Source organism: Arachis hypogaea, chromosome 8 (genome assembly GCF_003086295.3).
Source record: "Arachis hypogaea cultivar Tifrunner chromosome 8, arahy.Tifrunner.gnm2.J5K5, whole genome shotgun sequence".
In the NCBI taxonomy this organism is placed as follows: Eukaryota; Viridiplantae; Streptophyta; class Magnoliopsida; order Fabales; family Fabaceae; genus Arachis; species Arachis hypogaea.
In genome coordinates, this window is record NC_092043.1 from 37,032,587 (window position 1) to 37,044,901 (window position 12,315).

The 12,315-nt window shown below is 29.6% G+C and overlaps 1 protein-coding gene across 1 annotated transcript; it reads right to left on the reverse strand.

Moving 5' to 3' along the window:
• Positions 1-1,646: 1,646 nt before the first annotated feature.
• Positions 1,647-5,918, reverse strand: LOC112707291 (probable NAD(P)H dehydrogenase (quinone) FQR1-like 1). The gene is made up of 4 exons (XM_025758967.3): positions 5,767-5,918; positions 2,588-2,681; positions 2,207-2,469; positions 1,647-2,124 (listed from the first exon to the last, which is right to left on the reverse strand). The coding sequence occupies exons 1-4, from the start codon at positions 5,787-5,789 to the stop codon at positions 1,887-1,889; spliced, it is 618 nt and encodes a 205-aa protein (XP_025614752.1). The 5' UTR covers positions 5,790-5,918; the 3' UTR covers positions 1,647-1,886.
• Between the last annotated feature and the right edge of the window lie 6,397 nt (positions 5,919-12,315).

A 12,315-nucleotide genomic window follows, 5' to 3' on the forward strand; every position in this document is an offset into this window, starting at 1 on the left:
ATATATATATATATATATATATATATATATATATATATATATATATATATAAAACAAGTATTAAGAGTTTGAATTTTACTTTATTTAATCGTGAGTGTAATGATTTATTGGCAAATAATAAATCGTTAAACCGAGTTCATAAAATTCAATGTATGTTAGTAAAATAGTTTTTCTAAAAAGAAAATATTGTATACATAAAATTAGCATATTCAAACTTTAATAACTTATAAAACCTTTTTTAACATATGTGTCTTTTAAAAAAGATTTTATAAGTTATTAAAGTTTAAATATGCTAATTTTATGTATACAATATTTCTTTCTTAAAAAAATTATTTTGCTAACATACATTAAATTTTATAAACTCAGTTTAACAATTTATTATTTGCCAATAAATCATTACATTCACGTTAAATAAAGTAAAATTCAAATTCTTAATACTTGTTTAAAACTATTCGACTATCACAAATTGGCTAGAAAGAAGTTATATTCTGATATATTGCAAATGTTTCTCACTTCTTTAGCATATAGTTATACTAGTCGATACAAGACATCTGATCTCTTGAAGGATATATTATTATATTTACTTATTTAGTTGTAGAGTAAGAGTAGAAATTAAACTTTATTCAAGTCTAACATTATCTATTTAAATACTAAAATAAATTCAACTGAAACAAATTAAAATTCTAGTATTGAGTAAGAAAATAAAAACTCTTTTTCCCCCTCTGGCATTCATCCAAAAGGTGTAGTAACATGTTACTGATCTTTTCTTGCCGAAGAATTTAAGGGAGTTAAATATGATTAAATAAATTATTTAAATATTTTTCAAATGAATATTTTATTTTAATTCAATGTGTTTAAGAACAACAAATATGAGATTAATTAAGTCGATAAATATTTAAACTTTTTAACTAAAGATATTGGATTTAAATCTTAATCTTTTAGAAATAAAAAAAATATTTACGATATTTTTAAAATTTTATTACTTTCTTAAGTTGTGCAAATTAATAATCTTTTAGGATTAAAATGGGTAATTAAATTTTCAATAGAAACCTAAAAGTAAGAAATTCTTGTTCAGGCCTAACATTTGGTTGATCCAAGAATAGATCCTGTTTGGGAATACAAAAATTTTTCAAACACGATGGCACAACGTTAAAAGAGGTCAAATGCCTTTGTTAAATCAATTTAAATAAGCCTAGTGGGTAATTTACTAATTTATTTAAACAAATGTTGATAATTCGACGAATTTCGCTTTGAGCATGTACCACAATCCAAACAGGGCAGTGTGTTTGGTTGAATCACCTCAGTTACTATTATCTGATATTGCTAATCCACTCTTATCTTGACCTCATTAACCATCTAAACTGCATAGGAGTTACCAATTAGTAATGCACTTAAAACGATTACAACGATATCATACGTTGTACATACTAATAAAGCCTATTTTTGTTTGCCATATATGCATGAGTTGTTAATTTTCTTTTATAATACTTGCTGTTCCGACAATGCAACAAGTTTGATTCAAATAACTTCCAAGTTCCAACATAGGGTGCTTCAGATAAAACTTCTTGTGAAACCTATATGTGCTTGCTTATTAGAACTGAAATTCATAATGGTAATAAAAGAGGCTAATATGAAAGAAAAAAAAATAACATAACAAACAAACCTTTTCATCACCATCAATAAGTAGCAACAACAATTGCATGCACACTGTGTAACACACATACAAATCACTTTCTTTCGGGTGTGAAAAAAAAAGCTAAAGAAAAATTATATATTACCTGCAAGAAGTGAATATATCTCAAGGGTGAAAAATGGGGTAATGGATATTTCAAGCAATAGTTTAAGTGTAGTTGAATAATTATTATTAAGTATTAGGCCAAGATTTTTTATGCAGCTTGTTCGTTCTTGAGCTTCTTTGTGATGGATGCAAGGTACTTTCCTTGGTGGAATGCTTGGTCCAACTCAAGCTGAGATGGCTGCCTTGAGCCGTCACCGGCATAAGTTCCGGCCCCGTATGGACTTCCACCTTTCACATTCTCCATCTCAAACATGCCGGCACCAAATGTGTATCCGATCGGAACGAATATCATTCCGTGATGCACAAGCTGAGTGATAGCAGTAAGCCTGAAATGTATTGCAAAAATGTCTTACATTTACCATTTCATGTGAATAAGAAAGTAAAGAGAGATAAGAGGGTGTTACATACGCTGTTGTCTCTTGTCCGCCACCCTGGGAACCAGTGCTATAGAAGATTCCAGCAGGCTTGCCTGCAAGCTGCTGTGTCCTCCATAGACCCCCGGTGGAATCTAGGAAAGCCTTAAATTGAGCAGGCATCATCCCGAATCTAGTAGGGAAGCCAAAGACAAAACCATCAGCCGTGGCGAGCTCATCGGCGGTGATGATTGGTGCATCGGTCTTTGGTGGTGCACCCATCTTACCAAGCACTTCTTCTGGCAGTGTCTCAGGCACCTATTAGAAAGGCAAGATGACACGGCATTTATCTACAGATGTTGTTTGCTATTTGCAAATTTGCAATTTTATGTTATGACATAATGTACAGGAAACTTTGGAATATAAATATACATGCCTGCCATATTTTGACCTCAACGCCTTCTACCGAAGCAGCGCCTTTCTTGATTTCTTGTGCTAGCTTCTCAACATGTCCATACATGGAGTAGTACCTGCCAAACCACACAACAACTAATATTCAATTCAAGCTTCCAGAATCATGTTCACCAATCCACTTTACTCATAGTGTCCTTATTAGCTAGGAAACATAAACCTTTGTGTTCTTAGTAGAATTAGTAGTAAACAATGTGTCCGTTAATAAATTACTGCAACAAATTTAGGTTCTTATCTCCGTAGCTTACATTGCAGATCATACAATCAGAATATTCGACATAAAGTGCACTAAGAGATTAAGAAACAGAAACCTTAAGAAATAATATCATCGTCCATAACAAAGTTAGTATCACAGGCCAAACCATCAAACTAGTTTGTCATATTTTGTCATGCCAAAGCCTCTGTTACAAGTTTGCTGGATCAACTAAATTCTGATCCACATTCAACTATGAAAAACATCATAAAACCATGATACAAGATACAAAATCAATACCTGCAACTGACAAGAAGTAGAATTAGTTGATCCAAAAATCAAGCATAGTCTTTAAAGTTACCTTTTCTAACCTAAGATAGACTTCAGGATACTTTGCTATTAAATCCATTCTAAATAAAGTGTCATTTTTTTTCTAATTGGCATGAACAAACAAATATTATGAATGGAAAAGACACTTTCTTCACTGATATATATATATAAATACACACACACAACTGGTTCAATATAGGTCTTGGTATCCACCAAGTTTTTTTTTTACTTTTAGCATTCGTCTACAGAGTCAAGTTTTTAACTTTTCATACTCTTCAACTTTTATCTTATGATATCGAAAGATTCAAGTTCGTTACAATTTTAAGATACCGTAGAAATTCAAATATAATTGTTTTGTGTAAAATTGATAGTTAAAAACCGTTAAATAATTTGATATATTAAAAAATATAAATTTAAGACTTCCACAAGACCACACGCAGAATAACTGTGAAAACAGAATCGTGTGAGATGTGTCTATGTGATAGCTATTGGGTATTATTATAGAATAAAACATGAAACCATCTATGTTTAGAACAAGCTATCTATTGGATAATAATAATAATAATAAAGATAGTTAAATAGGAATTCAAGAATCAAATCACTAGGTAAAATTTTGAATCGTAAATCGTAATTCGAATGGAATTGTAAAATTCATAAAACATGAAGTAATATTATAATATTTATATTATATCATTAATAAAATAATATTTTAGACACAAAATTTACAAAACCATCAATATAGATAGTTACGATAGTTATATATAAGGTCCAAAAAACCAAATAGTTACCCACAGAAGAGAAAGAGGTAAATGAAAGTAAGAGAAAAGAAATCAAAACGTACATGAAAACTAAACCATATTATCCAGAATAACCATCCGGATATCAGGATAATAAACATAAAATCATTCATCCCAAAAACTTAAACTAATTTTGGAGTTCATCAAGGATCAAACCCTTCGCCTTTCGGATCTAGAACTCTAATACCATGTCATGAACCCACTTATCCCAAAAACATAATCTGACAGGACAATGTAACACTAATGTCATATTTCTAGTACTTGTTAAACCTCTATTATACACATTATATGCTTAGGCCATTAGCTCCCTATACTTTCTCATATTTCCTCTTTCTTATGGTTATAAACGCACCGTTTGGTGTCCCGTTTGATGCAATTAAATTTTAAATTTTTTAAAATTAAATTCCTATTTTCTAATAAAACATACGCATGGTTTAAGTGCAATATTTATGTTTGAATCTTTTAAATTTTAAATTTTATTTTATAAAATAAAATATAATTTATTACTATTTATTTTATAAATAAAATCAAAAAAAATATAAAAAAATATTCAATAATAAAAAATTTTATTTTATCCTCTGAAATAAAAATTTAAAATTTAGAGGATATACTTATATATAATTTAGGGCATAGTTATTAACATTGATTGTTTTCACTTTTCCTAATAACAATGCGGCATTTATCATTTAAGAGTTGGGATCTTCTTCTTCGCGCTTCAGAGTCTCAGACTCATCTTCTTCTTCGTGTTAAACTGCAGGGTCACTATTTTCTTCTTTTTTTTTCTTCTTTTTTGAATCGTAAATTAACACACAATTCACTATTTCTAATTATATTATTGTGCTCGTTCAATACTAAAACCATTCGATTCTTGCGACTGATTCGAATCGCTGGTGTACTATCTCGTATCTAATTGACTACCATGTTAATAATAATAATAATAATAATAATAATAATAATAATAATAATAATAATAATAAGGTGAAGACTTATGTAGACAAAGTAGTTAGACTGATAATGTAGTCAATTTTTAAAAATTATCTAAAATTTTTTAAATATTAAATTCACAAGACCATGTGAGTTTCTAGCTAATAATAATATTAAGTTAATAACTGGAGTTTTACCTAGACATTTGAAAATATGAAATCCTAGTACTCAATAAATTAACAGCGAAAAAACGGAGTTTTTCCTCTTTAACATTCAAAATGAAATCCAACTCAAAGTTCAAACCAGAATAACGAAGTACAAAGAAAAAACAATTTTAAACTGTACTTTGTCATTGGTCAGTATAATTCTAATTCCAATTACTACCAAACAAGACGTAAAACTATTCTGAGAAAACGCAAATGCATCAAGATAAACGAACTTTCAAACACAATTACCACTCGTATGAGTATATGACACAAAACCAAGAATCAGAAAAATCTAACTACACGGAAGAGAGAGAGAGAGAGAAGAAAAAGAAAAGAAAGTCAAAAAGTGAAATCAAACAATGCATTAGATCCAATGAGATCACCAATCACCACACATCCCAGATCTTCAGGATATCCTATAAAAAGTTTCGAAATTTAAGGACCCAATGGAGAAGCAAAACAAACCCACTCATCAAAATCTCACCTTACTAACCACCAATGGCAGAGCACGGGACCATGAAGAAAGAAGGATAGAGAATTATAAATAAAAAAAAAAGCACTAACGACAAAAGCAGAGATTAACACACAGCATAAGCAGAGATTAAAAACCAAACTAAAAAATAATATAAAAAACTCATGACTATTACATTTAAAAAGAATAAATAATAATAAAAAAGGTTGCGGAGAAACATACACAACATAAACTTTGACAGCCATTGACGAACTCTTGCAAGGTCGAATAATGTTTCAATGTGTTTCTGGACTCTGTTTCTGTTATGCTTTTTTGTTAGCTAATGAAGTTGACGATTGCAAAATGGTGGGGGAGTGGGGAGAGCATATATATAAATATAAATAAATAATACTATAATAATTAAATAAAATTATTATGAGTGTGTGTACTTTGCACACTTAATTGGTAAGATTAGCTAGCCTAATAATAGTTTTTAATTTAATTAGTGGCTAATTTCATTGTGGGTGCGTGGGGCGAGTGAAACGACAGCGTTGCACCTAAAATGATTAATGATGATAGAGTGGTGTCACGCTCACTATGAAAGCCATCATCATAAGCTTCCTGAACTTAGCATTTGATCTAGAAGACCTCTATTTTCCTAAACTTTTTATTTACCTCATTTTCTATTTGCTGTTATTATTATTAACTATGGTGAGTATAATATGCAATATGTTTTTTTAAATATTTTTCTAGATGATTATTAAGATACTCTAAATTGGTTTTTAGAATATCAAATAAGTTATTTTTAATTTTTAAAATTTTAAACAATTTAATCTCTTAAACATATATTTTTAAAAACTAAATATTGAATTATTATTCTTAAAAAATGACAAAGATTAATTAATCTAATATTTAAAAATTCAAAAGTTAACTTTTCATTTTTTTATTAAAAGCTAATTTGTATGGATCAAAAATTTAAAATTGTCAGAGACTAAATAATATGTAATAATATATACCTATATAACTAGTTTTAAAATTAAGATAGAGCCAGCATTAGCAGTAAAAGTGTATAAATTCAACAAAATTGTGTAAATATCTTTCTAGATGATGATATTCTTTCCAACATAATAGGTTGCCATATATTAGTTTAAGTTAAATTTCATGATTATTAAAAAGACTAAAACACTGCAACATGAAGATTATTTTAGCTTTTAACAACTGCTTAACAATGTTAAATATAGTTCCCATAACAAAATCAAGAGTGTTATTATTATCAGATGTAAAACGTGACGCAAGGATCAATTATTCCCATTTAGTGTTAAAATTGTTAATGATGGGAGCTTTTTTTTTTAGATTAGTCGGAAAGAAGAGAAAACTAATGAGTTATGAGTTATGAGTGGTGATGATGTGGTGGGGTAAGTATGAAAGGATTAGTTGGGGTGATCAGAGCCGTTGAAGTGGTTTGGTTGGTCAAATTTAGACCGTAGCATGCATGAGCTGTGAATGGGACCCACATATGAAGTGTGATTAGTGACAAAATAATTACTAATGGGATTTTGAATTTGTGTTTAAGAAATAAAGAAATTGTATTGCAGCAATTGCTGAACAGGGTTTGGTTGATAATGGCCTTTGACTTTTTTTTTAAATGCTTTTGTGTTTTGGTGTCAACAAAAAGGAACTGGATGACATATCATAGGTTGTATGCTGATCAAAGACTGAATTTTAAACTATAATAATATTTTTTAATTATTATTCTCGTACCTTAGAACTACAGTTTCTAGGAGTAACAATTATAGTCAAGTTGAATAAAATCTACAAATTTGTAATAATATTTCGTTATGTACATATTTGCATATTGAATATATTTGGGACACAAAATTCATCCGACATTTGATTATATGTATTTATATTTTTGTAAAAAAATTAAAAATATATATATTTTTTACATTGTTAAGTATACTCAAATATTTATGTAATAATATATTTAATATTATTTTTGATATATATTTTTAAATTTAATTTAAAATAATAATATCATTAATTATTAATATAAAAATTTATCCAAAAATATGTTATACAAGTAAAAAAGATATTAAGAACATTTTTAATATTATTTTGTAATTTAAATAAAAATATTCAGATATTATTATAAATAATTTAAACAATTTTTTCTATTTTAAAAATATTTTGTATCTAAAAATTTAAAATTAATATATCCAATGTCGTGTAGTATTTTGTATTTGTGTCGCCCTTGCTTTATAGAATAAAAATAAAAGATAATTATATAATTACTTCACGTACCATTTACAGAAAATACAGATGTGTATATATGTTTGGTGGGTTTCTTAAGATTGTATATGGTAGCAGTCTTAAATGAAGAAATTATAAGTGCGCATCATGATATATTGACAGAGTTAAATTCTAAAATGGTTTTTGAAATTGGCGTCGTGCACTAAAATTGTTCTTAAGATTTTAATTACACTCATTACATGTACTACGTTAGTCCCCGACCAATTTTCCATTAACAGCGTAATGACATGACATGATGACATAAATTGTTAGTGACATGTGTCACTCCATGATTTGACCACGTATAATGGTATGATGATGCGTTGACCAGTGACACGTAGCATGCTGACGTGGATGGTTGTGCCACGTGTCTGTTTGTGCCACGTGTCGCAACAGTATTCGTCCACGTGTCATCTATTATGTTATCATTGTAGATACATCAAATTAATCCCTTATTTTGTGTTAAGTGACTTATTTCAGTCCCTGAAATTGAATGTCGTATACCAAACTAGTTCCTTCACCAGTTTTTTCTCCTTTTTTTTAATAAATTCAAAAATCTCAATATTTTTGAATGCACTAATTTCAATTCTATTTTTTCACATGTTATTTAAATACAAGTGCTTTTATAAATTTTTTTTTCTTGCGGGTACCCCTAATCGCTGTCTTGGAGTTGTCGTTAAGATATTTCAAGTACCCCTACTAGCATCTCCGACCTCTACTAGCATCTCCGACCTCTTTTGTCTAGACTGAAGACGTCGGATATGGTAGTGAGAGTGCTTCAAGTCCCTTCAGTCTAGTCCATTTACACACAACGAAAACTTGTATTTCATAAAAACCGATAAAAAATATGTATTTTAATTCTTGATTTCTTGTTAAAAATACCTTTTTTAATGAAAAATATGTCTAATCAATTACATAATTATTTTTTTATAATAACATACTTATGTATTACAAAATTACCAATGTTAAATTATTATAGAAAAAATTATATAATTAAAACTAAAAAATTTTAAAAATTTTGATAAAAGCATTTGTATTTAAACGATATGTGAAAAAATAAAATTGAAATTAGTGCATCCAAGATATTGAAAATTTTAAATTTTTAAAAACATCAGAAAAAACTAGGGAAGGGACTAGTTTGGTGCACGACATTCAATTTCAGGAACTAAAATGAGTCACTTAATGCAAAGTGAGGGACTAATTTGGTGCATCTATAATAATGATCTAATAAATGACACGTGGACGAATACTGTTGCGACACGTGGCACAAACAGACACGTGGCAAAATAGTACAGTAACACGTGGCACAACCATCCACCACGTGTCACTGGTCAACACATCATCATACTATTACACGTGGCCAAATCATGGAGTGACACGTGTCATTAACAATCCACGTCATCATGCCATGTTATCATGCCGTTAACGAAAAATTGGTTAGGGATTAATGTGGTGTATTTTTGTCAATTTCAGGGACGTAATTGGTACAATTAAAATCTCAAGAACGATTTTAGTGCATGACGCTAATTTCAGAGACATTTTGGAATTTAACTCTATATTGATATAATTATTATTATTATTGACAAGAAAGATGAAACATAAAAATGGTAAGATATTAGAATAACACGCTTTTGTAAAAAAAAAAAAACAAACAAACAAAAAATCATTCACAAAAATGCAAATATGGTATTTTCATTTTTTTTCTTCTCTGATTATGTTTTCCATTCATGTTAAGAAGTAGTTAGTAATTAATAATATTTCTTTTTGAAAACACATTTAATTGAGAAATAATGTGTTATATTAGCTGGCACACTCATCAGGACTGAGTCTACCATCTACTATATGGCTAATTAATACGCGTTATTACACCATGATCGATCTTAATTATTGCTTGTTACAAAAATTTAATTTCATTCTCTATTTGCAAATATTTATGCAATTTGCTTATGAAAATACTTGATAACTAAAAGAAATCAATAAAAATTAATCAAAATTTTTTATTTAATATTTATTAATTATTATACTAATTAATAAATATTAAATAAAATAAATTTTAATTTTTTTTATCTCTCGCTAACATTATTGTTTGTTTATATATGGTTTATTTGGATAAAATTATATGTTCTTGTTCAGTTTAATTGAGGTATAACTCGTCTGCTGGTGAATGCTTGTAAATAAGGTTTAGCAAACTGGATCAACTATCGAACCATTTTAGTTATAGATTTATTAGTTTACTGGTCTAACCAGTCCAACCGTGGTTTAATTGAAAAAACTGTTTTAGAATAAAATAATAAATAAATTATAAATAAACATAATAAAATATAATTATAGTCTAATATAAATTTTAAAATATCTTTCAAATTTAAAATATTACATGAAATGTCATCAACTAAATCCATATAATCTTATCAAAATATAATTTCAAAAGTTAAAAGAAATATCTAAATATCATGAAGAACTTGTAGACAAAATAAACATTAATACTGTAATTTTTTATTCACTACTTGTAAAGCAATATATTTTCAAGCTAAAACGTTTTTCTTCGTAAATTAGAAGACAGGCGAATTATTACTCACAGATACATTGTTATCAACAACTGTTTTTTGATTAATACTTCTATTCATAACTGAAATTAATAAATTATAATCAAAATTAAAAATAACAACAGTACAACTAGAAATCAAATAACATCCATAAGACCATAACTAAAATAAACAAGGCAACAACGCAGTGAAAAACAAGCTTTATTACAAGCTAACAAGTATTTCAGCATTCAGCAACTTTATTACAAACTTCCTTAGCTTCAAAGGTATTGGCACACTAAAGACCTTACAACATTACATTACATTACTCCACATAAGGGATTTTTCACATTTTTTTTTGTTTTGCCTAATTAGGCCTTAGGAGTTAGGAGCAAGAATCTCAGATAGTGAAAGACCAAGTTCCAGAACAGCAACAACAAATCCAAAAACCACAATTGCCGTTCAGAAACTAAACACTTCTAACCCAACCCATTCTTAAACACAAGACAATGGAACATTGCAGGCAACACAAAACTAAAATTAAAAAATGGCAACATCGCCACAGTTCCAGAGTAGCATTCACACCGGCACTACACTAAATTAGTTTACTAAGAACTAACAAAAATTTAAAAACGGCAACAGCAACATAACAAATCACTTATCACAAATTTCAAATTCAAAACATTGATTACAAATTAATTAATTTTAAATTCAGAAATCACAAATTACTTATTAGAGACATTCAAAATCAAATTCAAAATCCAGAAATAGACTCAACAGAAATCACATTGCCACTAACCTTCCGGTGACAGTAGGACGACGACAGCGAGACGATGAAGACACGACGGCACAGCTGGAAGCCTCGCACAGCAAAGTCACTGGGGGAATGGACGACGTGCCGAGCTAGAAGAAAATGTCTGGCCGTATGGGTTTGGGATAGGGGAAGGAGGAGGCCGCGAAGAAAGGTTTTTATTTCGAGGCTCCCACACCAATTGTTCTTACTCAGTTTGACTGAGGTATAGCTCGTCTGTTGGTGAATGCCTGTAATCTCTCTGTCAAGATGAGGTATGCGTCCGTAGTGAGAAAACAAGGGAGTGGGTACGTACATGTAAAAGGCACTCGACGCTCAAGTAAGTAAGTGAGTAATAAGCTTTACAGAATGCAATGAATTGAACAATTTTCTTACCGTTTTTTTTATATCAGAAAGTGAAAAGTAACTATTATATCTCCGAGTAATGATATTTTGATCGGAAAATAATAGCATATCTGACGTTTTGGTTTAGTTATTAATGACTGATCTATAACGTTTGTGACCAAATTATAACTTTATAACCAACGTATAACGGTCGTATCACTGTATATATGCCATTTCCCATATGATGAGTAAATCCCCATAGTAGTCCCTGAGATTTGCGTGATTACCTAACGTAGTCCTCAAGATCCTGATTTTTTCACTGTAGTCCTCCAGATAGTGCTCCGAGCACTCATAATGGTCCCTGGGCATATTTCTGGTGATGAGTCATCACCGGAGTGCTTACGTGGCGTCGTTTTGCCATGCTGGATGACTCCAACGGCTAGCTGAGCTGGCTCATTTCTAATTTATACCCACATTGGTCTCTCCCACTATATTTAACCCTAAATTCTCAAATTTTGATAAACAACTACAAACAACTCAGTTATATTTGAAATTCTACAGTTACTTAAAGAATCAATCATAATCCATTAACTAAACTAGAGAAAAGAGGCACAATATAATGAAAAAATAAGCAACCTTGGCACCTTTTCACATTGGCACCTGAACTGGGTCTCAGGTGCTTAAAAGTCGACGATATTGTAGCCTGAAAAAGAAGTAAAGCTCGTATTTTCATTAACTAAAGAAAGAAAAATCAGAAGTTTAATTAGTCAATTTTTATGGCAAGGCATTATTAGTACCTGAATCTCTAGTGCCAAATTGTGGCCTCTGAAAGAAAATGCTACGATT